Source organism: Dendropsophus ebraccatus, chromosome 3 (genome assembly GCF_027789765.1).
Source record: "Dendropsophus ebraccatus isolate aDenEbr1 chromosome 3, aDenEbr1.pat, whole genome shotgun sequence".
NCBI lineage: Eukaryota > Metazoa > Chordata > Amphibia > Anura > Hylidae > Dendropsophus > Dendropsophus ebraccatus.
Window position 1 is genome coordinate 191838445 of NC_091456.1, and position 13264 is coordinate 191851708.

The window sequence follows — 13264 nt, forward strand, 5'->3', positions numbered from 1 at the left end:
ACACATCCACAGAAACCGTGCACAGACAGTGTCCTCCGGAGTGGACCTCAGGGCTCTCAGCGCCATAATTACTTATGATGTCAGGAGCTCTGATACGATTTGAAATTTTGCGCTAGTGTACTGACACAGCCGCTCTGAGATCCACTCTGCAAGACACTGTCCATGCATGGATGGGTTTCTGAGGACGTGCATATTAGCCGTTAGTCCAATTGGCAGCACAAGTCACAGAGTGTTATCTCCCCTGTGAGCCCGCAGGACAAAAGAATTCGCATTACTTGTGCCCTAAAAGGTATATAGCTAAGCTAGCCTCTGGACACATTGAGTAAATTATAAAGTAACTAATAGGGAGGGTGAAAGAGATACGTATGGTGCAGCTTACCTAAATCCCTCGCAGAGCGTGGAGGTTAGCAGAAAATGCTGGAAAAAAACAGACACATCAGATATAAATGTCCGTCCTGTAAACGTTACTGTAAATAGCCCAGGTAGAATTCAAAGGAGAAGGCTGTCGGATTATAAAATCCGGCAGCTGGGATGGGGGAAATTGATTCCAAGTACTAACGTAAGGCTGTAGTCCACGGGGCGACATGAGAAGCAATGGAGTGCTGTCAGCGCTCGTTTGCTCCTCGTTCCCCACTCACTGCCACCGCTATTATGCGCGTCGGCAGTGAGCAGGTGAGTCCGGGGGGGGGGGGGAATTGAGGGGAGGCTGCTTGGGTGATCACTAGATCGTTCGGGCAGCCCAGAGCATATAGCAGCGGTCTGCTGCCGCTGCGCCAATTCCATGGAGCGACGGCAGCACATCGCTCTTGTCGGCTGATCTTTGCCTTCTATTACACGGGACAATCATCGTCTGTGACGGCTGAAAATCTTCCCGTTTAATAGGGCCTTTACCTCTTCCTGTGCCCGGGGTGAGTTGCGGGACCAGCCTCGGGACCCCTGCCAGAGGGCATTTTCCCTTGAGTTGTGATGACGTCACAACTCCAGAGAAAAAGCCTAACCCGGCTAATGGACTGGCTGCTCAGAGTCACTGACTAGCTGAGTGCCCAGGCTATTAGCCGGGTTGTGATGAGTCAATTCTGTAGATCCCAGAGCCCAGCGGGGGTCCCACCACAGGCATGGGGAGGGGGAAGATAGTACTTGTAATTAATTTCCACACTGTCGGCTGCCGGATTTTATACCCATCGGACTTCTCTTTCAATGGGTTTATATTTTCATAAAATCAGATAACAGAGCCTTTGTGGTGAACTTAAATTCAGGGAAAAGTACATGAATTAAATCATGAACAGGTTGGCGCTCGCTTGCTCCCTAATATCTAATAGGACCCTAACTCTCTAGCATCAGAAGTCCATCTTCTTAGAGGTGAACTTAGGCTGTATGTTGGTACCTCTTCTGTACTTGTTGGCTCCTCTGTCCCTGCCCTGGTAGTGACTTCCGCCTCTCTGTGGGGATCCCCCTTCGAAACAACCTTTGAAATCTAGATGTCTGAGGTAGGAATTTTCACTACTGTTCGGTGTCCGAGTGTGCTGTACCTGCAGGTTGGCTGGGTCTTGTGGTGCACCGCAGCCTTAGGCATCAACTTGTCACGGTCTCAGGTGGGCACGAGGGCTTCCACAGGAACAGGTTACTCTCTGGCGCTTCCCTGTGTTCTCTCTTCTGTGGGCTGCTGCAGCAGAAGTTTTAGGTGGACTACACCTGTGTGTAAGGTGGTCGGTGGTGTGGACCTGTAGTTCCCCCGGGGCCAACCCCAAATACTGCTGTCCGGTGATTTGGCCCTTGATGATGGTGTGGTGCAGGTGGACCAGACAAGGAGGGAGGCGGTGTACAATAACTCCTTTACTGATAAACTTGCAGGCTTTTCTACAGTCTAGTTGCATACAGTTACTAATACTGGGTTACTGTGCTTGAGGAGATACTGGTGGTGTGTGGAGAGATGATCTGCCTCAGACCCTGGTCTGTCAGTACATGTGGGACGCTGGTGGGCACTGTGATCCTGTGGACCTCTTCCCCAATGGTGCTTGAGTCTTTACCCTCCCCTTCAGCTAGGGCGCTTTCTCATTTGTCTACCTAGGCCGGGCCGTAGGCCACAAATTACGGGTCCTAGAATTATTCAAAGGTCCTTGCTCAACCTCCTCTTTGAATCCCATAAAGATATTGTACAGAGGCCTCAGTTATCTCTGCTACCCAGTATACTCAAGTCCTTTTGCTTAGGGTTCCTGTCCTTAGGATTCCCACTAACAATAGAGAAGTACCTTGTGTCTCTGTAGATACTCCTGAAGAACTCTCTTTCTCTCAACTTTACTTCTCCTTTATCTCCTTCCCCTTCTTGAGTAACAGGCTTGTCTGGCCTCCTTACAGAACAGCCATTAGCTGCACTAGCCCCTGACTGTACACACTAAGCACTGAGCTCAACACTGACCACTACTTCCTGTTACAGCCAGGTTTTGTGAGGAGCTTGCTCCTCCTACTTTCTAGCAAGTTCTGGAAAGAGCTCTAAAGTCTACATTACCCAAAGCTGTTCCCACTAAAGACAGTAGGTGTCACTGTTTCCTAACAGTTGTGTAGTGTGTGTTTTGTAAGGCATGTAACACATTCTCTGCCTGCCAGTTACACTGGTACAGAGAAATACATATAACAGTTTACATAGGAACATGTTACCTCATATAACATATAATAAACCACTTGTGGACAGGTGCCATCCTCAGCCCAGCCGCAGGAATTGCGCTCTGGTATACTACACACATACTTCAGTATTGTCAGTAAGCAGTCTGATCATGTGATTATGGTATCCGCCCCTCATCACTATGGTAACCACTATGGTTAACTGTTAAGTTAGAGCAGGGGCGTAGCTAGGGGTTCAGCCTAGGGGGGGCGAGTGAGTCTGAGTGGGCCCCAAACCGACATGACCCAGCAGGTGACAAGGATTTCTAAATAATAAAGGGTATATTCTTCAACATTATTCATAGTGAATAAGGAAAAAGAGCTGTGTAAGAGGCTTCTACATCTGGAATATAAAACCACAAAAAAATTAAATGTGCTTAAGATTAGAAAAATATAGCCACCTTCTTCCACAGACAGCACCACTCTTGTCCTCAGTTTGTGGCTGGGTTCACACTACGTATATTTCAGTCAGTATTGTGGTCCTCATATTGCAACCAAAACCAGGAGTGGATTAAAAACACAGAAAGGATCTGTTCACACAATGTTGAAATTGAGTGGATGGCCGCCATTTAATGGCAAACAATGGCTGTTGTAGTGATATAATGGCCGTTATTTACTGTTATATGGCGGCCATCCACTCAATTTCAACATTGTGTGAACAGATCCTTTCTGTGTTTTTAATCCACTCCTGGTTTTGGTTGCAATATGAGGACCACAATACTGACTGAAATATACGTAGTGTGAACCCAGCCTCATGAGTGTGGTATTCGACTGAAGTGAATGAAGCCAAGTTGTAATACCACACACAACCTAAGAGCAGGGTGGCACTGTTTTAGAAGAAAGCAACTATGTTTTTTGTTCTTAATCATCGTACTGAGTACAAGATGCTGGGAAAGCTGGGTGACCTCCATCATACTGACTACAGGATGCCAGAAAGCTGGGTGACCTCCATCATACTGACTACAGGATTACAGAAAGCTGGGTGACCTCCATTATACTGACTACAGGATGCCAGAAAGCTGGGTGACCTCCATTATACTGACTACAGGATGCCAGAAAGCTGGGTGACCTCCATCATACTGACTACAGGATTACAGAAAGCTGGGTGACCTCCATTATACTGACTACAGGATGCCAGAAAGCTGGGTGACCTCTGTCATACTGACTACAGGATGCCAGAAAGCTGGGTGACCTCCATTATACTGACTACAGGATGCCAGAAAGCTGGGTGACCTCCATTATACTGACTACAGCAATGGTGTCACACTGAGGCCCTCCAGCAGAGCTGTATATATACAGTATATATATATATGGCTCCTGCAGGTCAATGCTGTATATGGGTACAAACACACACAGCAGATACGCAGCAGATTTGATACTGTGTTCAGTTATTTAGATCTAATCTGCTGCGTATCTGCAGCGTATTGCAGCAGTAAATACGCAGCGTATATGCCGTGTGTGTTTGTACCCTATATCTTCAAAAAGGCTGGGGCACCCCAATAATAGTGATAAACTGTGCAAAAATTTATTCACATCCCAAATACAAAAGCAGCGATGTTTCTGACCGGAACTGTGGTCTTTTTTCAAGCTATTTCAAGCAGTTGCGGTCAGGAACATCACTGCTTTTGTATTTGGGATGTGATTAAATTTTTGCACAGTTTATCACTATCATTGGAGTGCCGCAGCCTTTTTGAAGATATATACGGACAGCCTGGTGGACCCCTGGCTTGCTACTCCTCTTTTCCTGAGTGCCGCGTACATTTTTTGTGCTATATATATATATATATATATATATATATATATATATAGCAGGGACCAAATAACCAGGAGGAGCTATATATATATATATATATATATATATATATATATATATATATATATAGCAGTGATGGTGGAGCCACATATATATGTATACACAGCAGTGATCAAATACCAGGGGGGGCCATATATATATATATATATATATATATATGTGACCAAATGACCAGGGGGAGCCATTTATATATTTAAACTGTATATACAGTATACAGCAGTGACCAAATGACCAGGAGTAGCTATATATATATATATATATATATATATATATATATATATATATAGATATAGCAGTGGCCAAATGACCAGGAGTAGCTATATCTATAATTGGCTGCTCTGTGTGCTGTGTGTGTGTGGTGTGTGTCCTCTCACATAGTCCTCACTCTGCACCTGACAACTTCCAGCACCACAGACGCTGATGATGATCACTTACAGCTGCTGCTGCTGCACTTCTTCTCAGTCCCTGGCAGCCATAGACGACAGGATCCCTCCAGCTCTCTCCTCCTCATACCATGCTCTGTCGGACAGTGGGGGAGGGGCCAGCAGCAGAGCAGGAAGCAGCGTGGAGGAGTAAGTGAAGAGAACAGGGAGAAGATCCAGCCCTGGCCGGGCACTGCATCCGACGGCTGAGGGGGCTCCTGATGAGCAGGGGGCCCGCTATTACCAGGTGCTGTTGCCGTGTTAGGGACCCACTACACAGGTGCTAAGGCTGTCTGCAAAAGAAATAGGTTTTGCAGACAGCATTAAGCGTCTGAGACCTCAGAGGGCCCCTGCCTGAGTGGGCCCGGGACCGACCGCCCCCTTTGCCCCCACCTATTTTCGCTACTGAGTCAGAGCTAAACTAGTTAAGGTGACTGTATAATGTATATCGTCTTCATAGGAACCAATCTCAGGAAAGTGGGAATATACCCTAAGTGGATTCACAAAGCAAATTCTGATCTGTGGTGTGTGGAGCCTGGCATCCTGGACACCTAAGACACCAGGGGGGAGATTTATCAGACATGGTGTAAAGTGAAACTGGCTCAGTTGCCGCTAGCAACCAATCAGATTCCACCTTTCATTTTTCAAAGAATCTGTGAGGAATGAAATCTGATTGGTTGCTAGGGGCAACTAAGACAATTCTACTTTACACCAGTTTGATAAATCTTCCCCCATGTCTTTGAGTCACATAGCTCTCTGGGCTATATAGCTCTCAGCCCCCAATACATAATACAGATTTGCTGTGGAGGAAACTTAAAGTGACTGTACCACCAGGCCCAGGCTGAAGCACAGGAGGCGGGCCAACCCACCCTTAGTGGGAAGAAACCCCCGCCCCTCCATGATAGGGTTCCATTGATTGTAATGGAGTCACGTCATGGAGGGGCTGGGGTTTCTTCCCACTGGGGGTGGGTCGGCCCGCCTCCAGTACTTCAGCCGGGGCCTGGTGGTACAGTCACTTTAAACAATACTTATAGTAAATTCCACTGTGGTCACTATCTGTAAGTATACAAAATATGCAATTCAACCTATTGTGTTTCCCTGAAAATAAAACACCTTACTAAAATAGGACACCTCACCTACTCTGCTACTCTAACCTAGAGTAAGGCATCCCCCAAAAAATAAGGCACCCCCTACTTTAAACCAGGGCACCCCGCGGGGGCTGCTGAAGTTGGATAAAGCCCTAAGGCTATGTAGAAAACATGGATATAGTCATTGGCTGTATCCATGCTTTCCAGACAACCTTAGGGCTTTATCCAACTTCAGCAGCCCCCGCTAATCAAATGCTGAACGATCGTGTTCGGATGGACTTGAGCATGCTCGAGGTTCGCTCATCTCTCGTCCCGACGTATGCCTGACCTGCCATTGACGGTGAGTATGTCTTATTTCTCTCCCCCTGAGACGAGAGGGAACATCTCTTTGACAATTTCTAATATAGATTAAAAGCATTTTAAGCATATTTCTAGGTACCATGTATGTCCGTGTCCTAACAGCATCTAACAGTGTCAGCCGTTTGGAACATAATTACAGCTGACAGATTCCCTATGAATTGGTTAATTTGATTTAGAAGTTACTTGTTCATCCTGAATAGATCTCTGATTTCCCAGGGAGCAATGCATCTAGGATTTCACTGTATTGAGCACTTTAGCCAGCAGTGTCTTCTTTGGCTGGTTTCCCTTAAATCAGTGATCTAAGGGAAGGACAACACACCGAAACAGCTCTCTGTGGATGGATACCTGGCCTTGGTTTTTCCCTTGTCATTACATTGACTTATAGGGACACTTAATATGGTGGTTTCCTCACAGGAGCCATCCCTTTACTGGGTCCTTCCTGTAGGGATATCTGGCTGGTTGTATGTTTGGAGACTTAAAAGAGACTCCACAGGCTCTTTTTTGCATAATACATATAGCTGAAATTAATAGAAAATAGAGTCAAGACATTGACAAGGTTAGAAATAATGATTTGTATGTGAAATAACATTGTTCTTCCATCACACTTTGCTTTCGTCAAAGAATCCACCTTTTGCAGCAATTCCAGCATTGCACACCTTTGGCATTCTGGAGAAATTGCCCCCCACGCTTCTAGAAGCAGCTCCCACAAGTTGGATTGGTTGGATGGGCACTTCTGGCGTACCATACGGTCCAGCTGCTCCCACAACAGCTCAATGGGGTGGTGATCTGGTGACTGCGCTGGCCACTCCATTACCTATGATAGAATACCAGCTGCTGCTTTTGCTGGAAATAGTTCTTGCACAATTTGGAGGTGTGTTTAGGGTCATTGTCCTGTTGTAGGATGAAATTGGCTCCAACCAAGCGCTGCCCACTGGGTATGGCATGGCGGTGCAGAGTGATAGCCTTCCTTATTCAGAATCCCTTTTACCCTTTACAAATCTCCCACCTTACCAGCACCAACCCCAGACCATCACATGACCTCCACCATGCTTAACAGATGGCGTCAGGCATTTTTCCAGCATCTTCTTATTTGTTCTGTGTCTCACAAACGTTCTTCTTTGTGATTCAAACACCTCAAACTTGGATTCATCCGTCCACAACACTTTTTTCCAGTCTTCCTCTGTCCAATGTCTGTGTTCTTTTGCCCATCTTAATCTTTTTCTATTATTGGCCAGTCTCAGATATGGCTTTTTCTTTGCCATTCTGCCCTGAAGCCCAAAATCCCGCAGCCGCCTCTTCACTGTAGATGTTGTGTTTTGCAGCTACTATTTAATGAAGATGCCAGTTGGGGACCTGTGAGGTGTCTGTTTCTCAAACTAGAAACTCTAATGTGCTTATCTTCTTGCTTAGTTGTGCAACGCGGCCTTCCACTTCTTTTTCTACTCAGGTTATAGCCTGTTTGTGCTGTCCTCTGAAGGGAGTAGTACACACCGTTGTAGGAAATCTTCAATTTCTCGCATGGAATAGCCTTCATTTCTAAGAACAAGAATAGACTGTCGAGTTTCAGATGAAAGTTCTCTTTTTCTGGCCATTTTGAGCATTTAATTGACCCCACAAATGTGATGCTCCAGAAACTCAATCTGCTCAAAGGAAGGTCAGTTTTGTAGCTTCTGTAACGAGCTAGACTGTTTTCAGATGTGTGAACATGATTGCACAAGGGTTTTCTAATCATCAATTAGCCTTCTGAGCCAATGAGCAAACACATTGTACCATTAGAACACTGGAGTGATAGTTGCTGGAAATGGGCCTCTATACACCTATGTAGATATTGCACCAAAAAACAGACATTTGCAGCTAGAATAGTCATTTACCACATTACCAATGTATAGAGTGTATTTGTTTAAAGCTAGGACTAGTTTAAAGTTTTAATCTTCATTGAAAAGTACAGTTCTTTTCCTTCAAAAATAAGGACATTTCAATGTGACCCCAAACTTTTGAACGGTAGTGTACATGTACATTACACACACACAGCTCAGCTACATGTACATTACACATATACAGCTCAGCTACATGTACATTACACATATACAGCTCTAGGCTGGGTTCACACTACGTATATTTCAGTCAGTATTGTGGTCCTCATATTGCAACCAAAACCAGGAGTGGATTAAAAACACAGAAAGGATCTGTTCACATAATGTTGTAATTGAGTGGATGGCCGCCATTTAATGGCAAATATTTGCTGTTTTTTTAAAACAACGGCTGTTATATTGAAATAATGGCCGTTATTTACTGTTATATGGCGGCCATCCACTCAATTTCACCATTGTGTGAACAGATCCTTTCTGTGTTTTTAATCCACTCCTGGTTTTGGTTACAATATGAGGACCACAATACTGACTGAAATATGCGTAGTGTGAACCCAGCCCTACTGTGTACACATATACAGCTCAGCTACATGTACATTACTTTTATACAGCTCAGCTACATGTACATTACACACATACATCTCAGCTACATGTACATTACACATATACAGCTCAGCTACATGTACATTACACACACATACAGCTCAGCTACATGTACATTACACACATACAGCTCAGCTACATGTACATTACACATATACAGCTCAGCTACATGTACATTACACATATACGGCTCAGCTACATGTACATTACACATATACGGCTCAGCTACATGTACATTACACATATACGGCTCAGCTACATGTACATTACACACATACAGCTCAGCTACATGTACATTACACACACATACAGCTCAGCTACATGCACATTACACATATATAGCTCAGCTACATGTACATTACACACATACAGCTCAGCTACATGTACATTACACACATACAGCTCAGCTACATGTACATTACACATATATACAGCTCAGCTACATGTACATTACACATATACGGCTCAGCTACATGTACATTACACACATACGGCTCAGCTACATGTACATTACACATATACGGCTCAGCTACATGTACATTACACATATACAGCTCAGCTACATGTACATTACACACATACAGCTCAGCTACATGTACATTACACACAGGGCTCTGCTGCAGGCATATATAACACACACATACACAGCTCTGCTCCACACACATCACACACACACAGCTCTGCTCCACACACATCACTTCAGCTCATCCAGCACAGCAGAGTCCTGCATACACTGAGAAGCAGCCCCACATCATGTGACTCCTCCCCCTCCTCCATGTGACTGATCACATGACTGTGACATCATGGCAGGTCCTGGCAGCACAGGGGAAGCACACGGCTCCTGTGTGAGGTCTCTGCTCCATTAGCAGTAATAACCTTCAGCATTGGATGATGTAAGTAATGTGTAGAAGCTTTTCCTGTGATTTGTTCTTATTATTTCCTCCTTGCTCTTCCTCAGCAGTGTATACATTATATATGGTTTCCTATGCAGTCCTGTGGAGGTACCTACCTGTCTAGTCTGAACTTCCAGACTGGAATCTTCTTATAATGTTTGATATAATTATAGTGAAGAATCTAACCTGCTGATCTCTCCCTATAGTGCACAGGGCAGGATACGCTGAGGATATCGGGCTGGTACAGGAAGCTGTCCCTTCAGGCTTGAGACGGGGATGGAACTCCCAGAAGAGCTGTTGTCTGTATAGTTATATACTTACAATGCAGTCTATGGTGCTTCTGGGCATTCCGTCCCTGGCTGGCGTCTGAAGAGACAGCTTACCTGATGGCGTTTTTCAGCGTATACTGCCGTTATAGTAATAAAAGAAAAAGTAAGGCTTGAGGCAAACTCTATGAGAAGAGCAGGAAGACAAGTACTACGAGAGGGGGCAGAGGAACAGACGTAGCAGGTACGGGATGATACTATTCATGTGTATAGTAATTAGTCCTGTGATATGAGATAATAGACCTCACATCTAATTATGTACAGCTCTCTGGAAGTAATGGCGCTCTAAAATAGTAACACGACTGTAGGTAGGGTACAACCAGAATAGGAAACAGACAATGGTCCTTAATCAGGCCCCACCAGCTGACCCTTCCTACTTACCTCAACAGTCCTAAATGACTGTAGACAACAACGGACACAGTCCCTTCTTGAGGTTACAGTGGAACACGGAACAAGAGACAAGGCAGACTCAAATACAGAGGAGGTTAAAACCAAAGGGGCAGCAAAGGACAAAAACAGGATCCAATAGAATAGTCAGGTAACAGAGCCGAGGTCAGAAAAAGCCAGGAAAATAATAGCCAGCGTGGATACCAGGGCACTGATACAGTTCATACGAGGTCGGGGAGCTGATCCAAGGAGGTGATTGGACCAGACCCCGGAACCTCCATAAGAAACAACTGAACATATGGGAGATGACCCGAGAACTTAAACCTCCCAGGATGCAGCTGTGGGTAGGCCGAGGCTGGTGACATGGGAATGATTCCGCCTGGTATCCGTAACGTTACCTGGCAGGCGGCGACGTAGGAGTGCAACAGTATGACAATCATTTATACTGCTACAACCTCAAATGTATTTAACTCATGTTTTAATCTATCTAAGAGAGAAGATAATTATCGCATGTTTCTTCATAATACATCCTATATCCTTACAGCTTACCATCTCTCCTTACTGTTCCATCAAGAATGGAGAAGAACAAAGACAAGATGGCGGAGAGGATAATAAACTTCACCCTAGATATACTGTTCCTGCTTACTGGAGAGGTGAGGGATTCTGGGAGTGATGTCATCATGACCTCATTCTTATCTATGGAATAACAGATGGATAGGACTGGAGAGGTGAGGGATTCTGGGAATGGATGGAGTGATAGTAATGTGTCTCTCCATACTCAGGATTACACAGTAGTGAAGAAGTCCTCTAGTGGGCGCTGTAGGGCCCCTGGGTGTGAAGGATGGGGAAGAACCCTGAGCCCAATCCCGGGGCCCCTGATACATGAGGAAATGGTGGAAGAGAAGATCCTAGAAGTCACCAACAAGATGGTGGAGCTGCCGACTAGAGAGGTGAGACTGGGAATGCTGGGACATTATACAGTAACACCACTGGAGGGGTGGGGGGATGACTGTGTGATCATTGTGTGTGTCAGGTTCCTATAAGGTGTCAGGACGTGGCGGTCAATTTCTCCATGGAGGAGTGGGAGTATGTAGAAGGACACAAGGATCAGTACAAGGATGTGTTGCTGGAGGATCAGCAGCCCCTCCCATCAGCAGGTAATAGACAGGACTATATACACACCTCCTCTCTGTATTATCTGGATGGAAAGAATGAATTCAGTCTCTGTATGTGTTCCCTCCAGTCAGATCCAGTAAGAGAACAGCACCAGAGAGATGTCCCCGTCCTCTTCTTCCTCAGGATCAGGTAGATGGAGATGTTCCCTATGATCTGTACATCCTACTTGACTTCTCCTACTGTCTGATGACACTTAAAATATTTCTCTCACATCTTATAAATCAGGAGGAAGATGGGAACAATATTAATGCTCCAGAGACAGATGTGAGCGATGATGAGCAGTGTAAGGAGGACAACACTACAGGGAAGGATCTGAACTATATTAATGCCACGGTCAAGGTGATAAAAGTAGAAGCTGAGACGTACGTGAGCGGTGATGAGCAGTATAAGGAGGACATCGCTAAAGAAAAGGAGCTAAACCATATAAATGCTAAGGACAAGACAGTAAAAGAAGAAGAAGAGACATATGTGAGCAGTGATGAGCAGTATAAGAAGGACATCACTACAGGTTACCGCCCATGTGAGTAGTGACCTCAGTATACTCAGTCACTGGCTGGCATTTAGTCAAAAGTGTGACCTCATTATAAGATGCACAAGCCTGGAGAGACAGAAATGGCTGCACATCGCACACATGGTTGATACAAAAGCTTGTTCAGCTACATTAAAAACCAACATCAGAAGTTAGTATATAAAGTGATCAAACCACATTGCCTCATGTACCATGTGCAGGTCTCTGATACACGAGTTCCTAACCAAACAACACTGTGCTGGTCAGCGAACGCAAACCTTGCAAAGTGTGCGCAAGCAGGGAGGCATTAGTGTCATCCATAGGTGTGAAGTGCAGTAGCTCCTGCTCTCCATGTCCATACCTTTTAACTCGCACTGTGATATTTATAGTATGGACATGTAATACACCTATATGGATGAGGTCTATGGGGGAGATTTATCAAACATGGTGTAAAGTGAAACTGGCTCAGTTGCCCCTAGCAACCAATCAGATTCCACCTTTCAGTTTCCAAAGAGTCTGTGAGGAATGAAAGGTGGAATCTGATTGGTTGCTAGGGGCAACTGAGCCAGTTTCACTTTACACCATGTTTGATAAATACCCCCCTATATCTACATCATCTGCTGTCACTACTGATGGGGGAAAGGGAATTGCCCAGTTTTGGGACTAAGAAACCTGGATACACAATATGGAGATATAGACCAGATACCAGGATACACAGCATGGAGACATAGACCAGATACCAGGATACACAACATGGAGACATAGACCCAGATACCAGGATACACAATATGGAGACATAGACCAGATAACAGGATACACAATATGGAGACATAGACCAGATAACAGGATACACAATATGGAGACCCAGATAACAGGATACACAACATGGAGACATAGACCCAGATAACAGGACACACAACATGGAGACATAGACCAGATAACAGGACACACAACATGGAGACAGAGACCCGAATGATGTGGAGTTCAAGGAATCTCCTGGTTTTCTCTTTCCTGTCACTGGTGTAGACTTTGCTGCAGGATGAAGCTTATTGCAGTGTCCAGAATAGTCCTGGATTGGCTGCAGCAGTGTTGATATAGTATTATCCTTAGTATCATAGTCAGGAACATTGTGTAGGATCCGAAGAAAGAGTCCGTCAACAAG

The 13264-nt window shown here is 45.0% G+C and overlaps 2 protein-coding genes across 6 annotated transcripts in view; one reads left to right on the plus strand and one right to left on the minus strand.

Annotated features, from left to right (window-relative positions):
• The window catches only part of LOC138786631 (uncharacterized), a 491239-nt gene that overhangs the window by 92049 nt on the left and 385926 nt on the right, over nt 1–13264 (minus strand). The window lies entirely within an intron of this gene.
• The window catches only part of LOC138786715 (oocyte zinc finger protein XlCOF6-like), a 118420-nt gene that overhangs the window by 64973 nt on the left and 40183 nt on the right, over nt 1–13264 (plus strand). Inside the window, exons 1-6 of one of the 5 annotated variants that reach the window (XM_069963720.1) lie at nt 5011–5140; nt 10963–11071; nt 11201–11368; nt 11452–11575; nt 11662–11723; nt 11820–12114. In XM_069963720.1, the coding sequence (XP_069819821.1) occupies nt 5115–5140; nt 10963–11071; nt 11201–11368; nt 11452–11575; nt 11662–11723; nt 11820–12114 (784 nt within the window). In that variant the 5' untranslated portion in view covers nt 5011–5114. Of the gene's footprint in view, nt 1–5010; nt 5141–9621; nt 9706–10962; nt 11072–11200; nt 11369–11451; nt 11576–11661; nt 11724–11819; nt 12115–13264 lie in introns of those variants that run through there. The other 4 variants (XM_069963716.1, XM_069963717.1, XM_069963718.1 and 1 more) reach the window with 4 other exon arrangements.